This window comes from Myotis yumanensis, unplaced genomic scaffold (assembly GCF_028538775.1).
Source record: "Myotis yumanensis isolate MYYU_CA2020_CCGP unplaced genomic scaffold, mMyoYum1.0.hap1 SCAF_4, whole genome shotgun sequence".
Taxonomy (NCBI): Eukaryota; Metazoa; Chordata; class Mammalia; order Chiroptera; family Vespertilionidae; genus Myotis; species Myotis yumanensis.
In genome coordinates, this window is record NW_027223755.1 from 99,380,113 (window position 1) to 99,396,215 (window position 16,103).

The window sequence follows — 16,103 nt, forward strand, 5'->3', positions numbered from 1 at the left end:
CCCACTTTGTTTCTTTTCTGTGTGTTAATCCTCACTGAAGGATATTTTCCCACTGATTTGGGAGAGGGGAGGAGGGGGGAGAGCGAAAAACATCGGTGTGAAAGACACACTGGTTGGTTGCCTCCCCCATGTGCCCCGACCGGGGCCAGGGATCAAACCTGCAACCCAGGTATGTGCCCTTGACCAGGAATCGAACCTGCGAGCCTTTGGCTCTGACCGGTGACCCACACTGGCCAGGGCTCACTTTGTTTCTTTATGTAAAGTTCCTTGACTGGGCCATGTGTTTGACCCGTCACAAGGATCATGTCAAATAAGCAGAACTGGTTAAAAGATATAAAGTTCAGGTTTCACAGTGTTTATTAACAAGAGTGCTACATGCCTCCCACAAAAGCCGTGACAGCTGATATAACAAAGTAGTCAGTGAAGGGCTCCAATTTTACAGAACAAAGTAAAGGGCAGGGACGGTCCTGGGAAGTAGGCTTGTGGGATTGGAGAGATTCTTATACACTAAGGGGGGTTTTCATGACAGGGAAGTAACGTTGCACTCAAGTCCACCAGAGCCAAAGGCCTGAGGAGGAGGATGGCTCAGGTGGGAAAACAAACCAGAACAGAGGCCTGCAGGTGGGGATGGAGACGAGGTTCAGTGCCCAAGCTGGCCTCATCCCCATGTGACCCTGCCTTCCTTCATCCATCCTAACATCTCAGCAAATGCTCAACACCCATCTACCTTTGCTCCTCCTCTCAATCTCCAAAGGCTTGGGGCCTAGAGATAATTTTTTTTTTAATGCCTCATCTCATGCTCCAGCCCCAACTCAGGCTGCAAAGTTGTCTGGTGACAAATGCCCCAGGAGCCAACTGTGGGAATAAGCCCAATCCAAGCCTTGAGTGGGACTTGATGCTAGATTTGCACTGGCACCTTCCTACATCTGCAGGAAGGACCCTCGTAAGCAATAATGGTATTGCTAGCAAGAAAACCCACTTTTCTCTTTCAAAATCTTTCTCTAGACTTCTTCTTTCAAAAAACAGGACATGAGTGGGACTCCGCTGACTTCTATAAGAGATAACTAAGCTGTCAGGAGATGCTCCGTCTAGCTTCCTGCTGCTGTTCCTGGGTCTAGGATCATGAAGGGACCCATGCTGAGAGTCCACAGCAGACACTCAATAAAACTGCTTGAATGAATGACAAGCATCTAAACCTGGCAGGAGGTCCCTGCTAAGCTCCTTTTTTGCCCATCAGGTCTTTCCCATCCTCTTCACCCAGCCCAGCCAGTGTGCTCCAACTGCTCAGCTCAGAGCCCAGGGGCTGGTGGGAGAGATGTGCGCGGGACCCACTCCAGCTGTGCAGCATTGGGGCTTTTGTGAGACAGTCTCTGCTGGGAGCCCAGACTATCAAACTACAATGAGCAAAAATTTTCTCACACACACACACACACACAGTTAATATTCCTCTAAACATAATGGGGGGAGAACTAAATCTAGCAAGGGATACAGTGATGTAGGAGGCTATACTGCACATCTCTCATGGCACAGGCTCCCCCAAAAGAAGCTACCCACCAAATTCTAGAACATTCATTCAAATCAGCACGTTGTTCCATGGCAAGCTCCCTGCTCTGGGACCTGGGCTTGAGAGGGTTAGTACTTGTCAAAGCACACCCACCCATCAGTGTGCGCGTGCTCGCAGGCAGGCATGACTGGATGAGAAAGGCCAGCAGGAGCGTGGCGCAGCCTGATCTGCTGAGAACACCATATAAGCCCCTGCGAAGCCACCTGCAGAAAGCTGCTTGAACTCTTTCAAAAAAGAAGTAACCACAATGTAGGTTTTAAATATCTTTTTGCAGTAGATAATCTTTTACATTGATACAGAATCATTTTACATTCGTAGATCAGACACTAATAGATGCTTTATTTTAGTAAATTATGAAGAGAAGCTATTCAGAAGTGTTCTCCATTAGCCTGTCTTACCACAACAGGAAGGTCTGGAAACGGAATCTACACATCCTAGAAGCTGAGGTTGAGGAAACTGTTTTGCTCTGGCTGGATGGTGGAGAGCCTTCACCTACTTAGACTGTGCTTTCCTTTTCTGAACAAACATTTATACAGGAAAAGACAATGATCCTTAGCATTAAATAATTTAAACACACTTCTGCAAACAGGTGTCAACAGTGTAAGTGGTGAGAACCAGGCTGTAGCGGGCAGTGGGGTAAGGTTCTGGGATAAGGAGGCCATTAGCGAGGCTTTGGCCAGGGATGGCTGTGGTCCAGCAGAAGGGCAGGCTCCACTCACACCTGGCTTCAAACAACAGACTCAACAGTCATGGACAAGAGGCCACCCCAGTGGGGTGGGAGGACTATCCATCCTGACAAAGATCACAGCCCACGTCAGGAACAGTATCTCCAGGGACCCTCTGTGTGGGACTCCCCAGGACCCAAGGCCCTCACGTTCCAGCTGCTTGGTACCCTTGGGAATTAAAACAAATTCCAAGAAGAGCAAGGGATACGTCTACTGAGGGGGGCTTGCAGGGCCCTAGTTCCTGGAAAAGACAACCTGTCAGGAAAGACTCATTCCAGAACCTCCCGGAGGTCTGATGAGAGGGAAATTAATCACTTCACAACTTGGTGCAGCTTCAGGCTTCATTTTAAAGCTGTAAGCATAGCCTTTAATTCTTTACTAAGATTTCCACCACATTTGATTCCAAATTAGAGTTTTGGCTCTGCAAGACGTATCCAGATGTCTTACTGTCTGAGCCAGAAGAGGCTGAGTTACACCCATGGAACAAAAACTTCTACCAGCCCTTAGGCATGCCATGCCTTACTGCCCCGGGGCTGTCCACCATGACCATTCTGTGGAGAGGCGTGTTGTCACATGATTTTGCTGTTGCCAAGGCGGTCCAGAGGGCCTCTGTAGGCAAGGCTCGATGCTGCAGTTCTGGAATCCTCCTGCTTCCAAGGTGCCCTGGCCATGAGGAGGAGCCGCTGCTCCCAGCCTAATTTCCAGTGGACCGTTTTCCTGAGCCAAGACACAAATGGTTACAGTTTACTGGCACTGCAAGGACAGCAAACTCCTGTAAGTGAGCTTCTATCATCCCTGGGAAGGAGCTATGCCAGGAGCTGCAGCCATCAGGAACCCACACAAGTATAAAGTTGGTCCCCAGAACCCAGTTACCAAGCACAACTCCTGGCAGCCCCCGGAGGTTACATGGTGCCCTACATCCCCAGGAAGAACAGGCGCTATGAAACAGGCAGGGAGTTGGGGAGATCTGAGTTCTAAGCCTGGCTCTGCTATGACTCACCCTCTGTGACTGTGGGCAACATGATTCCCACCACTGTGGGATGCAGCCCCCTAGGAGCTGGTGGAGGGAGGGCTGAGAGGCAGCCCCCAGTACAGCCTCCCCCTATGTCTGCTTTAGCCCTGCACTGCCACTGACTCTGCCACATTACCTAATGCAGGTGTCTCCATGGGCCAAGAAGCTTGGCTCCAAGGGGAGCCAGATACACCATGCCTGAGCCTGGTACCTCTTCCAACTCTGGGGGCATGGGGGGCATGAGGGGCATGAAATTGGTTAAAGTAAGGGAAAACAAGGATTAGTTAACAGAGAAAAACAAAGGGGAGAAACCTCAAGGGTTTTCCTACCTCGGCTAGGTATCAGGAGGTAAACATTTTCTTAAGTTTGGAAAGGAATCCCTCCTTGTCCTCCCCAGCCTCAGGCCTAGCCTTGCCTCCTGCGGAGCTATCCATGGTGCTGCCACCTGGGCACAAACAGCAGAAAAAACTGGGGTCAAGGGCGCACACCTCCAGGCGTCCCATCCCAGGCCCCACCTACCCCCACCTGGTCACCCAATAGCTCAACAATCAGGAAGCCACCAACAGGAGAGGGGGCAGCTCCCAGGTGGGCCAAGGCTGTCTTGCCTTTTCAGAAGCCTGAAGCAAACAGGCACTTCAGTGTATCCCAACTGCTACCTGAGTCACTGGCCCGAAGGAGGGAAATAAAAACAGCCAATCACCAGATATCTCCATCTTAACAACTGTAACAGTGCCAGATGCCTTCCTGGCCAGGCCACAAAGTTTCAACATTAGTTCATTTAATTCTAAGGGATAACCTTAGGTAAATTTCAGAGGGAAAAACAGAAACAAAAAAAATGGGTCACAGAGAGATGGTTTGCCTAAGATCACACAGTAAATGGGAGTTCAAACCCAAGCAGTTGACTCCAAAGCCTAGGTTTTAACCACCATGCCACTGACTCTAAAGTGAAGAGCAATGCCAAGACTAACCGACCAGCTTCCATACTCCTCACATGCACACATCTCTGGGATACTCAGGGAAGGATTCACTGCCTTTCAGAATCCCAGGACATAGCACTTACCTGTAACACAGGGGTGGAGGACCCTGTATGTTACTGGGCAAGATCTCCCATCTGGGACATCTAACCCTAAATGCTCCAGAAAAAGGGAGATTGCTCCCTGTTTCTTTAGGGCCCAAGCTGAGACTAACGGGAGTAACTCTGCTGTACAAATGCATCATTTTAAAGATCTACCAACCACTAGGTAGGGAGGGCAAAGTTTTGTTATGAGTTAGATTACAGACCTGTACTCACCATTTTAAAGTGTAGGGCAGGTTTTTAACATGCTAGGAGATGTACGCTAAGCACAATGCACAGCAGAAGGAAAAAGGGTCATGGTCCCCAAGATCACAGTCTAAGACCCTTTCCTCAATGAGAGGCCCAGGACAACAGGCCCCCAGCAGAAGTGGGACAAGGTTGTCCTAGGTCCAGCCCTTGGGCAGTCCTTTGGACTGGCATGCTCTCACAGCTCAGGAATGTCCTCAGAGACAGCAGTGGCCCTGAATAAGGACCTGCTAACAGGGGTCTGAGCAATCACCAAAGCTCAGGCAGCAGGGTGACTCCTGATTCCTAGGGCTCCCCAGCTGAGGACCTGGCACTGCAAAATTGGCACAGCAAGCCCCTGTGAGAGGCACCCACTGCCATGTGTGCCCTCCCTCAGTCTTTCATATCCCCTTTTCTTACACAGAGACTTAAGTAACAAAAAGGATTCTCCTAACACAAAGGGATCCAGGAATCAGAAATTTCCCATTACTCCTGGCTTCCTAGAGCAAGGGATAGCAAGAGTATTGGATTTCACTATGCCCTGGGTAAGGAGATGGCAAACCTTCATGTGTTTGTGTGTGTTTGAGAGTTTACATGTGTCACAGTAGATTTACCACTGATGGAGCTTTTAACATGTGCCATGTACCGTGTTAAATGCTTATCTATGTGATCTCATTTAATCATGTAGAACCCTAAGTAGGTCCTACTATTATCCCAATTTACAGATGAGGAAACTAAGGCTCAGAGAGGTGAAGTAATTTGCCTACTAAGGCTTCACTGCTAATAATGGCAGAGATGGGTCCTGAACCTTCTGACACCAGAACCCAAGCTCTTTACTAGTTATAATGAGGCATAAAAACATTCAGTGACTGCTGACACCGCCTCCCCAACTCTGCTGTCCTCACCACCCCATGGAAGGTTGTGAAGTAGTTGTGCCCCATGGCCACGGAGGTATTTGAGCCATGGTGGCCAATCTGGGAGAGCCAGAACAAGCACCTGGTTAGCTGGTTAATAATTCACAACAGGTGCTCTCCCTACAGGGAGCACACCACACCTTTCCTTTTCCCTTCCCCTCTACTCCCCCCGCAGGCGTTACCATTACCTTCCCCACTCCCAAGCTCCTAGAGCCCTTCCTTTGCCTCTATAACTTATTTCCTCAGCCCATTTCTTCTACAGAGTTCTTCTTCCATTTTTGTAGTTTTATAAATAAACTAGAGGCCCAATGCACGATTTTTGTGCCTTTGCCCTCACAGCCCTGGCTTTGTCCAGAAAGTCGTCCGGACGGTCATTCTGCTGTTTGATCTAATTAGCATATTAGCTCTTTATTATATAGGACTAGAGGCCCGGTGCACAAAATTAGTGAGGGGGGGGGTGGTCCCTCAACCCAGCCTGCACCCTCTTGCAGTCCTGAACTTCTCAGGGGTGTCCACCTGCCCGATCTGGGATTGGGCCTAAGCTGGCAGTTGGACATCCCTCTCACAGTCCGGGACCCCTTGCTCCTTACCGCCTGACTCGCTGCTCCTTAGCACTTCTGCCACTGCACTTGCCAGCCGTGAGCCTGGCTTTTGGCTGAGTGGCGCTCCCACTGTGGGAGCACACTGACCACCAGGAGGGCAGCTCCTGCGTTGAGCATCTGACTCTTGGTGGTCAGTGTGCATCATAGCAAAACCGGTCATTCTGCCAGCCATTCCACCGTTTGGTCAATTTGCATATTAGGGTTTTATTATATAGGATGTTCTCTTACCAAAAAAAAAAAAAATAATAATAATAATAATTCACACACACACACACAAAAACAGACACACACCCAGAAATTCTCACTCCATACTACCAGGAACACAGTCTCACCTCTCTTTCTATTTTAAATCTAGCTAAAAGGGGAATGGGTTCCTTCAGCAGTATTTACTGGATAGGACATCAAAAGGATATAAGTACTGAACTTAAAATTCTAATCCAAATATTAGGAATAAACTGTGAGCCTCTGCACATAGATGACAAAGTCTATAAATACATGGCTCTCTCTCTCTCTCTCTCTCTCTCTCTCTCTCGCGCGCGCGCGCGCGTGTGTGTCCTGATTTCTCTGAAGACAAGCCTGGGGTAGGAGGCGCTACGTGTCCTGGGCACTCAGGTGTCTTCTGTTCTCATTACAAGATACAAATACAAGTGCTGTACTATGTACAAAGCTGCTTTCAATAAAACTGGCACCTGATTTTTGCACTTTATAATAAATAGGAAATGCCCCATTGTGGAAGTCCACCCCAGCCAAATAAGCATTTCTAGTCTGCACTTTCAGAAGGTGGGCCTGCTCAGTCTACCACAGACAGAGATCAAATCCAATGCCAAAGAATTCCTCTATTAGACCATGCTTGGATTTCCTTAGAAGGGTTATTTTCTCTCTCTTCCTCAGAGTGTTTCCCAGCCAATGGTTAGGAAAATAAATTCAAAACAACTTAGTAACATTTACATGAACCAGCCTTGGGCCAGGTGCAGTGCAAAGTGCTAGGGGTTCAAAGATGAAAACACTGTAGTTACTATAGGAAGAGATTCCAAGTCAGAACTGTATGATGGCTGTTCATAGGTGAAGCCAGGGGAAGAATAACCAGGTAACATTCATTCTATGAATCTGTACTACCCTTTTGGATCAAACTCCTATTGTTATAAGAAAGGTCTAGCATGTATTTGGGGATTCAATGCTTGTCCCATCTTCCCCATTTGTACTGTAGCTGGATGAGGGCAGAGATCCTGTCTCTGTGCATTACTTCCTAGCACACAATAAATGCTAAATGAACATCTGTTTGAAGAAACAGAGGCCAACAGTACTCCAGGATCTGACTTCTAGGGACAGGACCCACCCCACAGATGGAAGTGCAGGTCTACACTCACAGCCTGACTCCCTGTACCATCTACACACACAAGCTGAGCTAGCAGAGTGCCTCTCATTCTACTAATATATATTTTCCCTCACCTGCCTCTGCCCTGCTTAAAGGGGGTTTATAGGCAATAATATCAACCATATCAGAGAATAGAACATGCAGGAATTCTCAAATAATTAGCTCAGGAATAATATACAGCTAAATGTACATGTGTGTATTATCAGAAGAATTAATGATGATCCAGAAACAATGAGCCACATTGTGTCTATAACTAAAAAAGTCACAAAGTAATCTAAAAGTGTCCCAATATCCTGTGTCTTTTTGCTTAAACGCTAAGAGTCCCTAAGCACACTATAAGTCTTTGTGGTTCAGACAGGGAAAGAAGCTAGGGACAGTCATTAAGGTTTTCAGCAGCTGCATTAGGGAACAAAAATAAACAAAGGATGCTAAACCCACCAAAAACTTTAGGTCAGTTTCCTACGTAATTGTGTCTATTTCAAATGCCTTCCAGGTACTCTTTCCCATAATGAAAGCAAAGACAATCAGGAATCAATCTGTATCTACAATGATTCTCCTGGGTCTCTAACGACTCTAACACACATGTACTTAAAGGCTATTGAAAAAAGTCCATTTTATCCTAAGAACCATTGATAACTGAACGCAACTGCTTCTAGTATGACTTTAGTTAATACCTTTTGTTAAATGCTTGAAATAAAATAGATTGAGGCTCTACTCAAATAAACAGGAACCACTATTAGTGAAGATGCCAGGAAATGGGAATTATATGTACTGTCATATTTTTCTACGGGGACTACAAAAGTAACTTTCTTCACAGTGTAAAAGGAAGCTTAACTACACCCAGATAGCAGACTGATAGTGCATTCCTTGAAGCCAATTCTAAGATTCTTTTTTTTTTTTAAAGAATAGTTTATTGATTTTTTTTAAAGAGAGAAAAGGAGAAGAGAGAAACTCGATGTGAGAACATAACAGCAATAGGCTGCCTCATGCATTCCCCCAACCAGGGGATCAAATCTGCAACCTGAGCATGTGCCCTGACCAGGAATCGAACCAGCAACCCTTTGATACACAGGACCACACCCAACCACCTAAGCCACACTGGCCAAGCCCAATTCTAAGATTCTTTTTTTATTTATTTTTTTAACATATTTTTATTGATTTTAGAGAGGAAGGAGAGGGAGAGGGAGAGAGAGAAAGATCAATGATCAGAGAGAATCACTGATCGGCAGCCTCCTGCACACCCCCTTCTGGGGACTGAGCCCCTAACCTGGGTATGTCCCAACCAGGAAATCGAACTATGACCTTCTGGTTCATAGGTTGACACTGAGCCACTGAGCCACATCGGTTGGGCCAATTCTAAGATTCTTAAATGCCATTTATGCCCCAGCCAGGTAGCTCAGTTGTCCTGATAGGCCAAGGTTGTGGGTTTGATATGAAGCAGGGTGCATAAAAAAAATCAACCAATGAATGCATAAATAAGTGGAACAACAAACTGATGTTTCTCTTTCTCTCCCTTCCTCTCTCTCTCAAATCAATCAATCAAAAATAAATAAATTTTTAAAAATTTATGCCTGGGAGCCAAATTTCCTATTGGAATACAACTCTTAAATCACAATGGGAATAGAAAAGTTATATAATTTGGCATACGCATTTCATTTTATAAACAACTTTTCAGAAGTGCATCCAATGCATATATTAAAAGTTAATCTATACTCAGTAAAACTGTCAATAAAAAAACCCAAAAACTTAAAAATAAATCCCCACCCGAGGATATATATATATTTTTTATTCTAGAGAGGAAGGGAAACATTAATGTGAGAGTGAAACATCGATCTGTTGCCTCCCACATGTGCCCTGACTGGGGATTGAACCCACAACCTGGGTATATGCCCAGACCGGGAATCGAACCCAAGACCTTTCTGCACATGGAACAATACTCTAATCACTGAGCTACACCAGCCAGGGCAATATAAATCTTAAAGGAAGAACTGGCAAAGTACTGTATCAAACACACAAGAAGCTCCCAATAAATTTTGGCTGAATAAGACAAGAGGGAATTAGCTATCAGGACAAGGAACCATAAAAATAGTGAGGGTTCTAAGAACACTCAGAAGCTAACTATATGATCAACTCTCAATTTAAACGGTCAGAAAGGGGTTTTAAAAAGCAACAACAGGCCCGACCAGTGTGATATAGTGATTAAACATCAACCTATGAACCAGAAGATCACCAATTCAATTCCCAGTCAGGGCACATGCCTGTGTTGTGAGCTCGATCCCCAGTAGGGGGCGTGCGAGAGGCAGTCGATCGATGATTCTCATCATTGATGTTTCTTTCTCCTTCTATCTTCCTCTCTGAAATCAATAAAAACATTAAAAAAAAAAAAAAAGCAACAACTGGTGACTACTAATACCCAGCATTCTAATATAGTGTACAAGGCCCATGTGCTTGTGCAGGGCTCAGCTCAAGAAACCCCAAGTTCTGGGTGGGTGCGGAGAGGAGGGCAGGCGAGAGCTTGTCTGCAGAACAAATCTCACATGCTATGCGATTATGGTAACATTTGGGATTCAGAAAGGAGAAGCTGGAAGTGTACATTAGAGTTACGTGGAATAACTATTCCCACTATTTCCACTTCTTTTTTGTTCGAGGGTATAATAAGAAAATAAGGGAAAAATATACATATGTACCACACCATTTAAACAAGTATCTCATCCATGCTTGGTTAAGCCACAGGATTTGTGGTCACTACTTTTTCAGAGGACTTGGTCTCCTGGACTCCACAGGAGTTCAGCAAAGTCCATGCAAAGGCTGCTCCTGCTGGGACACCCCTCCCTGCTGGGTGGAGTGGGAAGTGAATCCAAGACCAAGCCCTCTACTTCACTGGGAAACCGACCCTCTGCCCCCATCTCCTGCTCTGAATGACCATATACAGTACTAATCTACTACTCTTCAAGTTCTGAAAACACAAGAGGTTCAGACAGAAACAAAATGATGCAACAAGGAGGAAACATGTTTACAGCTGAAGCCAATTACTCAGTACAGCCTGTCCTGACGGAGCAGTTGTCCAACCAACAGAGAACCAGCATCTCCACAATACAGCAACCCCCTCCCATGGGAAAAGGGCTGTGGCCACCGTTTCCCATCTCCAGAGCTTCTGCCTGAAAGCATTTTGGTATCAAATATCACTAATATTTAACTATACTCTGTAGACAGAGCGTGACATTTGAGCTCAGGGTAAATAAGGCATCTGTTCATTGCCAGAGGAATTCAAAGTTAGACCTGCTGGGAATAGGCAGATTTGGAGCCACGTGATGGTGGTTTTTATTGATGTGGAAGATGTTGTTTATCAGACACTCTGCAATCTTGGTGAAGCGTTCTGGGTCAGGAATGCATAAAGCCTACCTTCCCTCTTCTTAAGCTGTTACAAGGAACTCTATGTGGTGATGTGCCCAAGGTCACAAGGCAAGTGGCAGAACCAAGGATAGAACTCAGAAGAGCAGCTCTCTGAGACACCAGGCTGCAATCTGGCAGGAAGCCACCCAGTACTCTAACACAGAGGAAGAAGGAGCAGCTGTGCTCTGGAGCAGTTACACTTGGCTGCTCTGAGCCCTCAGCTCCCTCTTTCTTCTGTGCTCTCTGGAGGCCCCATGAAGATCCCCAAGTGGAAACAACATGCTTCAAAGGGACTGAGGATGCACATGTGCCGTCGTGCCACCTTACCGGTGCTTGTGCTGGTGATGCCATTCACTGTCCCCTCCACGTCAGTCTCATCCTCAGCATAGCTCAGGATCAGGTTGTGCTGTCGGCTTGTCAGTCTCCTGTGGAGCAAGTACAGTCAGTGTCAAGTGTTTCCTCTGGGCAGCTCTTTGAAGGCTGAGGCCTAGGCTAGAGTAGGAAATGTGGGACCCCCAACCCAGACAGAGCGTACAGCCTGACCTGAAGAACCACATCCTCAAAGCTTCTGTAAAAAAAATCTCCTAAAATACCCTAAGTGTTTCAAACTACTGCCACTATGGCTGTACTAAATAGTTTACTGGGGCGGGCCAAGAAGCTTTAGTAAGTGCGCGCGCGTGTGTGTGTGTGTGTGTAGGGAATTAAAAGGTGTGCTGGCGACCTAGTTCTCCCCAACAGAGTCAGCATGCCTGTTCTGGATGCCCACAGCATTCTGCTTGGATCTTTCTTCCAGAGGATGTAGGCATCCTGTGCCTTGATCTGGATATACACCTGTTTCTCCCACAAGAATGTGAGCACCCTGAGAGCAATAATAGTAAAAGCAACAGCAGCAATAGCTAAGCATTCCCTATGTATTATTTATTTAATTCTCCAACTCAAGGAGGTCAACCTTTTTCATTATGTCCACTTTGCAGATGGAAAACCTGGGCAGGACACACTGACTTAAAGAAGTAGCCTGCCCAAGCCCCAGCACTGTGGTGGTGCTAAACCACCACACTGTCACACCCAGCATAGGACCTGGCACGTAAAAGGCCCTCAAATGGCCCTTGCTTGATGGTGAAAGTGTGCAGGGATCCCGCAGGCCTGGCCATGGCTAAGTGGGCGCTTACTTTGGAACTCTTATCTTGATGTGAATGTAGTGATCTCCGTAGCCATAACTGTTAATCCGAGGGATGCCTTTCCCACTCATCCGAATCTTCTGGTCTGCCTGGACCCCAGGGGGGATCTACAAGGAAAAGAAGCCTGTGGTTTTCCTCGCTCCAGTTGCCCACTTGGGTTTCTAGACAGAGCCCACCAACAACAACATGAAAACTGGCTAAGCTGGGGTCCACCCTGAGCAGAGCCAGTAATAAGGATATAGGGGCAGGTGACTGGGGAGGTGAGCCAAGAGAGGGAGCACAGAGAGCCAGACCTCAAGAGGCAAAGCCAATACAGAAGTGTACTACCGAAGCTGCTCCCTGGCTCAGCAAAGGAGGGAATGGGACTTCAGAATCGCTGTCCCTGGTGATGACACCATCAAGGCCCAGAGTTTATGACTCAAACTCAAGGAATGGCCAGACATTCCTCCTGTCTCCCCCAAATTTAATTTCCCCTGAATCCCTGACATGTTGGTTGTTCACAGGTTCTAGCCACTTGTCAGCCATTTTTCATTTCAAGGTAAAAAAAAAAAAAGGAAGCAATGAAGTAGGAGGGTGGTGAAGACAATTTTGCCCCTTACCGTCACGCTGATTGTCTCGTACAGGCCTTGGGCTCTGGCTGTACCCCCAAGAAGAGCCTGAGCTATGGAAATAAAGAGGTCAGAGTGGATGTCTGCGCCGTCCCTCCGGAACACGGGGCTTTTCTCCACCTAGGGTCAAACACAGGAGATGGGCATTATACACAGAGGCCTTCTGGAAACAACATCAGCCTGTGTCAGCAGCCTGAGCCAGGGCCTAACATGCGTTACACTGCCTCTATGCTTGGGGTGTAGCATGAGGAGGAGAACATACTCACCAAAGTGAAGCACTATACCAGGTTACACCTCAGATTCATTTCTATACTGTAATGCCATAGTGCCTAGATTTCCTCAGGCTCAGATCAAGCCATTCAAGTATGAAAAGAAATAAAGTAAAACTGGCTTATTGAACATTAAAAAAAATCTTACTTTACTAGAAAGTAAAGAGGAACACAGACTAATAAATCTATAAAGGCAAAAATGGTTTTCCAAATGGTCATTTGGCACAAACTACCTTTAAGACAGCTGTCAACACTAGAATTATTTTGATTTTGTAAGTACTGTTTTTGGGTGTGTGTGTTAAATTTAAAATACTTTTACTGATTTCAGAGAGAAAGGGAGAGGGAGAGAAAGATAGAAACACCAATGATGAGAGAATCATTGATTAGCTGCCTCCTGTCCACCCCCTATTGGGGATCGAGCCCATAACCCGGGCATGGACCCTGACCAGGAATCGAACCATGACCTCCTGGTTCAGAGGTCATGAACTGAGCAACACTGGTCAGACTACCAAACTTGTCTTATCTATTGGCTTCCAGCTTGCTGTCTTTGTCTTTCTCAGTCTAGAATATTCACCCTTTAGGTTAGTTTTGTCTGTTTTAAATTATGAAATATTTCACATGTATATAAAGTACAAAGTAAATAACATAATACTACAAATAAGATGTTATGAATGCAGGTGAAGTCTCCTTGCTTCCTCCTCACCTCTCCAGAGTTAACTACATTGCTGAATTTAGTATTTATCATTCCTACAAGCATCTTTTAACTTTTACTACATACTTATATGTCCTTATTATATTACATCATCTCAAGTGGTTTAAAAAGTTATATAAATTATCTTCCTTACACCCTCTTGAAACCTTTCTTTCCCTCCTCTTTGTAACTGAGAAGTCTTGTTACACATGTGGTTCAGTTTCTTCCTTCTGACTGCTCTTCAGTTGTCTGCAACCACCGAGCAGTTCACCTACTATTCTCTTCTCCAAGGACAGAGGGTTGTCATGTCTTGCTACAATGAATGAGGCAGTCACACACACCTTGTGCCTCTGCCTGCTGCACCTGTGTGGGCGTTTCTCAGTCATGTAGCTAGTGGAATTGCCAGTAGAAGCCATTATCTCCTATAAGGTTTTCCTTATCTCAGAAAACCAGGTTTGCCCTTGTATATAGTGGGTAAAACTGTACCTTTGAGATGTACTGTCCCTACCAACAATTTGATACATAAGTAAAAACAAAAGATGTTTTCTGAATTTTTATGTTGTTTTTTTTTTTTTTTTCCACTTATAAATATCTTAAAGCAACTCTATTCTCTCCACACCTGGCACAAAAGATTGATGATAACACATTTAATAACCCCGCCAAGGTGGCCACTGCTCTCCTTGGAAACTCGGATGGCAGGACGTATCCCATGAAGCTCCCACTTCTCCATGAGAAGCCTTGGCTGCACTTTTTCCATGACAGTAAGGCCCAAAAGAGGCTGTGCAAGCAGAGCACCTACCCTGAACGTGATGAAAATTTCTCTTTTTCCTACAGGCATCCTCACAGTCTGGCCATCCTCAACTCCTGCGAGTGAGAACAAAAGTTCAAAAAAGAATGATTATTTGGAGATCTCCTATGGCATTTTCCACTCAAGATTCAAGCCACTGAAAGCCTTCCTCATTCCTGTTTCTCGTTAATGAGAACACGTTATTCAATATGGCAACAAGTACTTTTCAACATTGCACCATACAGTAACTCATATCCGAACAAGGGCACCTTCTATTTATTAACTGAAGCCTGCTGAACACCTGCCTCTTACCAGGGCCACATAGTACCTCAAGGAGTGTCCAGTCCAGTAGCAGAGATGAATATTAATCAAATAACAACTCTAAAAAAATGAGTTATCTCAAATAGAGCCATGTTCTCAGAAGGAAAGTGTCACAGCTCCAGGCTAATGTACATCTAAGGAACAGGAAGGGTCCCAAGTGGCTTCCCTGGGGAAGCCCAAAAGACCAGAGTTAACTGCTGAAAAGATGATGGAAAGCAAGTTTCAGGCCCAGGGAACAGCAATACGCAAAGACTGTTCTAGGAGGCATTATGTCTTGTTCAAGGAGCTGGAGGAAAGTTGGGAAGACTGCAGGGCAGGCAACAAGGGAAAGGCTCATCTGAGGGGAGGCTGGAGAGGCCAGCCCAGACCAAGAGAGGAAGCCTTTTCTTTGCCCCTGAGAGTCACTGCAGGATCTTCAACAAGGTGAGTGGCATGATCAGACTGTCCTGTGAAAAGAGCACCCTGGGAATAAGAGCCAATTGGGGAGAGCAGTCTCAGGCTGCCTCTGCCTCCAGGAGGGATGGTGGTGCAGGCTGGGCTAGCAACGGGGACCATGCTGGCCTTGTGGAGTAAAGACGGAGATGAAGGAGCTCCTTCACCATGCACGGGGAAGAGTGAACATGTCAGGGCCCTTCTCCCAAACTGACATGTAAGTATAGATTTTAAGGCTAACTACTGCAAAGAGAAAAATGCAAGGAGATTCTAATTCCTCCTCCAGCCCGGGGCTCTAGAGCCTTAACACTGGCTTTTACAACAGCCAAATCACAAGGAGACAATGTTTCAGCTCCAGTCCTGTGTGTGGAGGAGCCCAGAACTCACCTGCAGGCACAGGGATAACCACTTTCTTCTTCTGCTTGGCTTCTCCTGTTCCTCTGCATATAACACATGGAGTTGTGATGATGGTGCCTCGGCCACCACATCTCCGACACGTGGAGCGCATCACAAAAGGGCCCGTATTTATGGTTTCCTGATAAAAAGGAGTAGAGAAATGAAACCCTTAAGTACACAGGTAAACTCTGACAGCCAAGGCTTTTGGACCACAATATGTACAATATAAATGTTTCATTAAAGACTCTTGTTCTGCTCTGCCCAGGTAGCTCAGTTGGTTATAGTGTTGTGCCAATATGTTAAGGTTGCAGGTTCGATTCTGTCAGGGCACATAAAAGAAACAACCAATGAATGTATAAATAAGTGAAACACATCAATGTGGTTTATTTCCTCTCTAAAAAGAAACCCACAACTCATGTTCTGTGTGCATATGCACTAAAACATACTGCCTGAGAACATAGGTGCAGGTCTAGGGCTCAAACTGTTAATCTGAACTCTGACCTAGAACCCACTGACCTCTGAATTCCAAATCACTA

General features: G+C 45.9%; 1 protein-coding gene across 3 annotated transcripts in view; it reads right to left on the reverse strand.

Annotated features, from left to right (window-relative positions):
• Positions 1–334: 334 nt before the first annotated feature.
• DNAJA3 (DnaJ heat shock protein family (Hsp40) member A3) overlaps positions 335–16,103 on the reverse strand; it is a 33,998-nt gene continuing 18,229 nt past the window's right edge. Inside the window, exons 6-13 of one of the 3 annotated variants that reach the window (XM_070413088.1) lie at positions 15,559–15,706; positions 14,431–14,495; positions 12,663–12,791; positions 12,055–12,170; positions 11,213–11,310; positions 9,751–9,846; positions 3,631–3,746; positions 335–3,006 (exon numbers count right to left, since the gene is read on the reverse strand). In XM_070413088.1, the coding sequence (XP_070269189.1) occupies positions 3,643–3,746; positions 9,751–9,846; positions 11,213–11,310; positions 12,055–12,170; positions 12,663–12,791; positions 14,431–14,495; positions 15,559–15,706 (756 nt within the window). In that variant the 3' untranslated portion in view covers positions 335–3,006; positions 3,631–3,642. The remainder of the gene's footprint in view (positions 3,007–3,630; positions 3,747–9,750; positions 9,847–11,212; positions 11,311–12,054; positions 12,171–12,662; positions 12,792–14,430; positions 14,496–15,558; positions 15,707–16,103) is intronic. The other 2 variants (XM_070413089.1, XM_070413090.1) reach the window with 2 other exon arrangements.